Below are 8,523 nucleotides of genomic sequence, written 5' to 3'. Positions count from 1 at the left end.
GTCCGGAGCCTGTGCTCCACAACGGGAGAGGCCACAACAGTGAGAGGCCCACATACCACAAAAAAAAAAAAAAAAAAAAAAAAAAATGGGGTCAGTTTAGGACATGCAGGTGAGGTGACCCGCCATGGGGCCCAGCCCCTGGATGATGATGATGTCCTTCACTGGCTATTGCTGACCTGTTTGTTGGTGGCCACTTAGATATATGTGGTATTTAACTCCACATATATCACTATGATGGGTCAGGTTCCAGGCAGCCCTCCTTGCATCTACCAGCTTAACCTTTTGGACCTCATTCCACACCCTAAGGTACTAAGTCTAAAGTGCTTTTAAGGATTGAAGAGAACAGCACAGACCACTGGGAACAAAATAGATAACAATTTCTGAGCAACCAAAAATAAATGGGTACTGATGCAGCTGGGTCTCAGATAAAACTTTGTATGAACTGAATGTGTGGAACCAAATATGGCAGGAAAACCTCATTTAATGAGGCACAACTTGGTAAACGGGGAACTTGACGTTTGTCCCCTTTAGATGTAAATATGATGTCACTCAAAATGATTAGTTTCAGTTTCTGAGGCTTACGTTCCTGTCACATCCAATTTGTTAAACTTACGGAACTGAAGATAGAAATAGTCCTTGAAAAGATCTTAACTATACTCACTCACAGACCCTTATTTCATTATATTCTTGTTTTTCAAGAATCTCAAGTTTTAACAACTACTGTTGAAACACGAGTGGGTATATATATAGCTTTTCAATGCAGAAATCGTTAGTCTCATTACACTGGTTACACCATGTTTTTATTTCAATTTGCTCAATGTGAAGAAAAACAAAACAAACTCGATTTCTTCTGCAGGTCTGGTCCTTCTCTACAGCGGTTGTTACAGACAGTCCTGAAGTAGCTGGAATATAGCCAGCAAGGGCCCAGGTGGAGCAACAATTCATCTTGAATCTGTAAGTATATATTTATTTCCTTTGGTGCCTTGCACAGTAAGGCACTATTAGTAACAGAATAGAAATGGCCACAGCAAGTAGTTCTAGTGACAATTTACTAGACAAGTTACAGTTTAATGGTGGTGGTGATTTTCATTTTATTATTTCTTACAATAAGGGTGTAATCTTTATACTTCACACACACAAAATAAAACAAGAAGTGCTTATGAAAGAGTCCCTGCCCCCCCACCCCCATCTCAAAACATCCTGAACATAGCTATTCAATAGAACAGAAAAATCAAGACATGTTTTATTTCAAAATTTCAATAAAAAAGCAAAGCATGTAATGCAACAGCTGTTCAACTTCCCACTCTAAAATAGGCACCGTTAGACAAACAAAACTCCCAGTATTTTTAAATTTCTCCAGCACACATTCCAGTATAAATGTTCTGAACTGTAATCAGCTAGTAATTAATAATGGGAATAGAACCTTAGAACAGAAGTTATATTGCTTCCCTGCACCCCTTTCTCTTACAAGTAGAGGGTAGAGGTGTCAGGGGATACAGAGTCAAAGGAAGAAGGATTAAAAAGAAATTCCCAAAGTTGCTGTTTTTTTGGACGAGAAAGGAAGACAGCATTTTACAAATGTTCAGAAAATCCCAAGGCAAGTAACACAATTCATTCACTATCACTCCTACTAGAAAGAATAAAGACATCAGCATCTTATTATATAAAACTGTACTTTCAGAAGTGTATTACAAGTTCACCAGAAACTATGGATGTAGTTTTAGGCTTCATCAAAGAAAACAAGTTCAGATCAAGTTAGATGCTATACACCTAGCCTAGCTGGATCGGTGTCTGGAACTGCTCACTGTGTCACCCTGAACAGCTGTAAACTAAACAATAGTATGTAACTCCAGAGGAAGCTTAAGGATTGAGGATATGTACACAGCTAATTATATCTCCCCTGCTTCGCGCTCTTCAGAGCTCCTCCTGTCTTCTGATCTGCCATTAGCGCTCTCATAGGACCGCTTCTTATCTTTTCGATCTCTGTCACGAGGTGATCTGTCTCTTGAATTCCTGTCTCTGTCACGTGATGCTAAGTCTTGTTCTCTGAATCTCTCTTTTGAGGATCTGAAAAATATTAATTTGAGGAGCAAAATGTGTTGGGAAACCCAAAATCCAAATGAAAGAATCGGATAAATATTAAGGTACTGATTAGCTGAAGATATACAGAATGCATCCAAGAAAAGAGCACTACTGTATTTGATAAGGGTACTAAAACAAGGAGATGGATGAAGACAAATAGCTAAGGGTCAAAAACCATAAGCCAAAATGATTTACAGGACATTATCTCAGAGGCAACCCTAAAGCTTCTCCAGTTCATAGCAAACATATTTAATATAAAAATAATATATAGACAATACCTTAAAGATGTTATCCAATATTTTAAGAATATACAGTAGAATGTAGATTCCCAATCAGAGGGAAATCAGTGGCTTAGGACAGGGGTCAGGAACCCTTTTCTCTTTGCTGTCTGCCCAGAGGGATGAATAGTTTAGGTGTTGCAGGTCATGTGAGTGTGGTATACTCTTCCTTTTCTTTTTGTCAACCCCTTAACAATATAAAAAACCATCATCCATAGCTCCCTGGCTGTATAAAAACAGGCTGTGGAGCCACATTTGGCCTGCAGGCAACAGTCTGCCAACACTCAGGTAAGAGAACTACTCAATGATATGGCTTTAAGCAACCATTTATTATTTTAAAACGCTGCTTTATTCCTGCGGAGTTAGCTCATTCAACCGACAGAAAAAAATCAGAAGACAGAGAAAGATGATCACACTGTAATAAACCTTGATTAACTGTAACTGTTTAATACCACCTTTCCATTCCCATACCCAAGTCAAGAAGCTCATACCAGAGATTCAATCAAAAGGAAACCCAGAGGACATCAGGGGATCAGAATTAATACGGAATCTTCTATACCTTCAACATCTAGAATAAATCAGTAACACATTTATTTGGTTCTTCACAGGTGACATGGTACTTTTACATAATTCTCTCGCTTAACCCACGTTCAGAATTAGGATCTGAGGTCTCATTAAGTAATACTTTCAACTTCTAAGGCAGGGGAAAAAGTACTACCCAGTTTTAGAAATACAGTTAAAAAGGATTAAACCAAAAAGGTTGCAAGATTAAATGTCAATTTCTGGCATTCTACTTAAGGTTTTAATAAGCTTAATTTAAAAATAATGTGTTAAATCATACAGTGCACATTCCTATCCACGTCTTTGTAGGAATGGAATATGAAGAGAGATGATTCAGATGATGCCTAAGAATAAGGACATGCATTGCTGGTAAGTCCCAGAGAAATAACAACCAACTGTTAAGTATCAACTAGTATTTTGCCAGAGATTACAGTGTCCTTACTACAGAAGCAGTTTTCTCTCAGTATTTCACTCCAACTACCAATGATCCTGATGAAGCAGGCACCCTTCTACTAAGTAGATAAGGAGAGACAGGAGGGGTAATTAGATAATTTGGCCAAGGCCACTTTCATCCAAGTAGTCTGACTCTGAAGTCTGCACTGTATGTGTCTGAACGCAGCAGAAAAATGCAAACGGTCCTTACCCGGAAAGGTCACAAGGAGAATCTACTTATATTGGAGACCAGTATGAATCTACTTATATTGGAGACCAGTATCTCACAGTTGGAGCAGGAGAACGGCAAGTTATAAAAGACCTTTTTAACTGGGGCTTACCTTGAAATTTAAACTCGACTACTATGTAGCAATAACTTGATATTCTCTTTTATACAGTAACTGTAGTTGGTAGTAGCAATTGTCTGCTAATTTTGGGCAAAAAAACAAAATATTGCTTTGAAAATAATTTGAGTATCAAGATTAGAAGTGCTCTTGGGAACAGAAATAATTTTACAAAAATAATCCTCTTTATTAACAACATGCTGAAAATACCAGATGAGGGGTGTCAGGTGGTATGGTGGAAGAATTCCCTATATGTCTTCATTAACAGAGGAAACCTTAGGGACTAGGTCCCAGAAGAGGAGACTTCATGCCCATCTCTCCATCCCTACCACCAAAAACGACATTTAAGAGTTCAGAGACATCAGAAAAAATGACAGGTAGCCAAGCTGACAAGAGAAATTATCTAGACCTATCAACCAGCAAAAGGATTCTTAAAATTTACAGTGCAGGTAAGATTCCTGAAGAATTGTTTTAAATGTATTTTTCTGGACACTGTACTGTGTGCCTAGTTTTAAGAATGAGATAAGTGGCCTAGAATCACACCATGCGGAGCTCTGCCCTCATAAATTCCCTGCTCATTCTCTGCATTTGCCTATAATACCCAGAATATTTTTCCTACCTGGTTTCACCAATCGGATTATACCCACTCTAGGTTTTAGGCTATTCCCTGAAGCCTTTTTTTTTTTTTTTTTTTTTTTTTTGGTTACTCTGGTACTTCCCTCATCTAAGCTCCTGTATTATTTACTCTGATACCCAGTTTAGCACTTTGTCAGTGCTCATTATTGTCAAAGATGTTATTAGTCCTGTGTCCTAACTCACTTGAATAAAGCTGCTCAACTACATTATACTTATTTCTTTTAATACAGTAGAAAGTATACAGTTATTACTGATTTAAAGTCACCTGAAGAACTACTTGGTCTTCTAAGAGTGGAACTCAAATGTTCTCACCAAAAACAATAAAAATATATGTGAGGTGATGGAGGTGTTAACTAGATGGAAGGAATCCTTTCACAATGTACATGTAGAGCAAATTACCACAATGCTCACTTTACATGTCTTACAACTTTGTCAATTATGCCTCAGTAAAGCTGGGGGGTGGGGGAGGGAACCTACTTGGAACAAGGCAAGAATATAAGGAATAAATAAAAGAGCCTCTTCTATCCAACGCAGTTTGTGAGCAGTTTCGGGGAATGGCTAGGTGGGGGGGTGGGGGGGTGGGGGGGGTGGAGAACCTGCAGAAAGCTGTTAAAAATTTATCACGGACTTTATGTGGAGTAAGCCACAGAAAACTTAAGATTAGTAGATACTAGGCACTCAAAAAATGTTTCTGTTCCATAGAAATGACCTGGCTTAAGGGCCATAATGGGACCTGAGAAGTTTGGGGAGCTTGGTCTATACAGACCATGAGTGCTTAAGGCTCCACCACATTCTAATCCTTTGTCCTGATTAGATATTCAAGTCCTTAAAACATACCTCACCCTGGGTCTGTTCTCCTTGCATGTTTTGAATTTTCACGCCAATGACGTCTAACTTCCTTTAAAATTCTGAACCTGCCCTGCCCTGCCCAACTAACTGTATATAACAATGCATATCTATAGTGCAGAATAAACAAGAATATACTGAATGTGTCTGCTCTGAAAAAGTACACCAGCTCAAAGAAGTTCAGAAAACAGTAAGTCAGACAACTGTTAATGAAAGGACTTCTCAGAGTCCCTAATTCACCAATACATACTGGGAAAGCTCTAACAGTATTGGTACCTAAAATGATTTGCCCATAAAGTACTTTTTCCCAAGACACACTAAGCAGAGAAAAGCAATAACCTCTGCACATATTGGTTCCAATTTCTTACTCTTGCTCATAAGTATATTCTTTCTGAACTACCCATATATTCAGGAAAAAAAATGTTATACACTCACACACAAATGTGTACAAATTAGCAGATGCCAAGTTCAAACCACTAGTATTCCAAGTCTAAACTGTAAAGGTAGTTCCATATCCTCCTATGGACCTCAGTACCTCCTCCTGGATCGCTCTCTGCTCCTGTCTCTAGAACTGTGCCCACTTCTCTGGTGGCTGCGGCTGCGACTACGGCTGCTGGAGCGTGACCTGTGGCGATGGCGTTTCTCCCGGGATTTGGATCGAGTTCTCCTTTTCCGTTCCCGTGACATGGAGCGAGACCTATGTCTGCGATGCTCTCTGGACCTGGATCTACAAAAGATAGTTAGTTTTTAGCTTTGTTGGCACTTACTAAAGCCTCCTCTTTAAAGAGAAACTATCCCTCAGTAGCCTTATTTAATGCCAATACTATTTCAAATCAGCTAAATCTATGCTAAAATGAATTGCTGGTATATTAATAACTACATACTAGAATTTTGAAATAAAAATTAAACATTAGTTCTCAGAAGTCAATCAGTGTTGTATAAATTTACATCAGGAATATTTTTTACGAAGGAAACAATCCGTAACACTACTACATGCCAGGGATTGTATTATCTAGATGCCTTAAGGACAATTTCATTTAAACTTCTAAGATTTTTTAGTACACTTTAGAAACAAAGTATGTACCCTGATGAACATGGACAGAAAGGAGACACATGATAAAGAATATTGTTTAGGATAAAGTTACTAACTTGCTGACTTGGAAAGGTTATGACCATTGAAATAAGTTTAAATGCCCACAATGTGCCTTGTCAGTGTAATCAAAACAGTTAAGACAGTTCTCTATTCAAGTAGTACATAATTTATTTGGGAGGAAAAAATTAACCTGCATAAATCATTTTAGAGAACTTTATTTACTTTCTGTAGGTGTACAGAGAAGGAAAAACACCTGTAGCCTCCACTGGGTCACAAAACTAACTTGTGTATTGTGTCTGCAGCCAGGATGGGGATGGCATATATAGAGGACGTAAAACATTTGAGGGAAAACAACGGGCAAGAAAGGTATGAATTTTGTTAACAGCCACTTTAAAAGTGATGGAAACATTCTAAACTGGATTGTGACAGCTGCACAACTTTAAATTTACTGAAAGTCATTAACCAGCACACTTAAATGGGTAAACTTATGGTATGGTGTGTAAATTAAACCTCAGTAAAGCTCTCTTAAAAATTTTAAGTCACTTTAAAGAATGAGGTATTTAATCAAATTATGAGAAGAGTAAGTTCAAAAGCACATTAATTCAGATGATGTAATTTACAAACTGAGTTAATTTTCAAATGATTATCTTGTTAACGTTTAAAACTATTCAGCTTATATCAACATTATATTCAAAGAAAGGACATATTGTGGACCTAGTATCAACCACAGCTAAATAGAGTACTTTCACAATTAAATATTTCTGAAAAGAAACAGAGGGAAAAGATAAAACTCATTCCATACAAGTTTTTATCAAATGATATTTTATCACTCACTTTGAGCTATTATAACAAATTATTTCTCCCAGCACGTAATTTCATTTTACTAGTTGTCTAGTAACACCATTTACTGGGTGCCTACTGCGCTGCTCTAGGAACTGGGGAGACTGAGCAGCAAGTACAGTCCTTAACCTCAGGGAGCTTATACTCCGGAACGAGGCCTACACAGACACGTAGGCAGTAAATAAAGATAGGTCAGGGAATAAAGAAGGGTAAAAATGTAGAACGAAACGAGGTGGTCATCTTTTGTATCGAATAGGCAGGAAAAGCTTTTCATATAAAATCACATTTAAGCAAAGATGAAATGAAGTAAGGAAATCAGCTCATCAGCCAGCTCCGAGAAGACTGCTTCAGGTAGAGGGAACATGGGCGCAAAGGCCCTGAGGTGAGAGAAAGTTCAACATGTCAAAAGAACAGAAGAAACCCTTTGGGCTGCAATGAAATTAGCAAAAGGCAGAGTAATATCAGGTGTCTAACAAACAGGATGACCAAGTACTTTGTCATTCAAACCAGGATGCTCTCAACATTAAATTATACAGAGGGAAAGGGGGAGCTATTAATAAATATGCTGAGACAAAAAATAAACTGTAACTACCCTAGGGCACACTGATCACTCTATAAAGCCATGGTGAGGATTTCAACTTCTCCTATGAATGAAATGGAAGACCTTTAGAGGGTCTGAAGACAGGGCTGATATGATTTATTTCACTTTTTAAAGAACTCATTCTGGCCGATGTGTAAAAAACAGACTGAGGCGAAGGAAAGTGGACAACAGAAACAGAAATTAAGAAATTGCTTAAGAGGCTACTGTAAATAGTGAGGTAAGAAGTGGCTTGGACTAGAGTAATAGAAACTAAATTTCTGGCCTGAATATCTAAAGATGTTCTATGTACAAAGAGTTTAAATCTCTCTTCAACAAAGGGAGAAGCTTGAATTAACGAACCGGTAAAAAAGAACAGTATTGTCATTTAATATTTCTACTTCTCATCCTGGATTGAAAAACTCAACAACAATATAAGCTGACACAACTGGTCCTGTTTAATGCCTTAGCTTTTTAGTGTTTTAAAGCAGAAATACCGCTGAAACATGCTAAAAAGTAGTAAGGGACATCTAATAGAAACATAAGGTTTTTCTTTCGTAACAACAAATGCTCTAGTTTACAGGGAAAAAGTTCTTGGGCAACAGTTACTCTTCAGAGTCAAGAATACTCACAAGGTTTCAAAAGAGAAGATGTGATTTGAATAAGGAATGGTAGGATTTGAAAAAAATGAGAACGGGCACTCTGCGTAGGCATGGACTCATGAGAAAGGCTCAGGGGACTTCCCTGGTGACGCGGTGGTTAAGAATCCACCTGCCAGGGCTTCCCTCGTGGCGCAGTGGTTGAGAGTCCGCCTGCCGATGCAGGGGACGCGGG

At 38.2% G+C, this 8,523-nt stretch overlaps 1 protein-coding gene across 3 annotated transcripts in view; it reads right to left on the bottom strand.

The window, feature by feature from the left end:
• Window positions 1-784: 784 nt before the first annotated feature.
• LUC7L2 (LUC7 like 2, pre-mRNA splicing factor) overlaps window positions 785-8,523 on the bottom strand; it is a 57,099-nt gene continuing 49,360 nt past the window's right edge. Inside the window, exons 9-10 of one of the 3 annotated variants that reach the window (XM_007466607.1) lie at window positions 5,715-5,906; window positions 785-2,067 (exon numbers count right to left, since the gene is read on the bottom strand). In XM_007466607.1, coding sequence (XP_007466669.1) covers window positions 1,890-2,067; window positions 5,715-5,906 — 370 coding nt within the window. In that variant the 3' untranslated portion in view covers window positions 785-1,889. The remainder of the gene's footprint in view (window positions 2,068-5,714; window positions 5,907-8,523) is intronic. The other 2 variants (XM_007466609.1, XM_007466608.1) reach the window with 2 other exon arrangements.

The sequence above is a fragment of the Lipotes vexillifer genome, unplaced genomic scaffold (assembly GCF_000442215.2).
Source record: "Lipotes vexillifer unplaced genomic scaffold, Lipotes_vexillifer_v1.1 scaffold71, whole genome shotgun sequence".
Taxonomy (NCBI): domain Eukaryota; kingdom Metazoa; phylum Chordata; class Mammalia; order Artiodactyla; family Lipotidae; genus Lipotes; species Lipotes vexillifer.
This window is presented reverse-complemented; position numbering and strand designations above follow the sequence as displayed.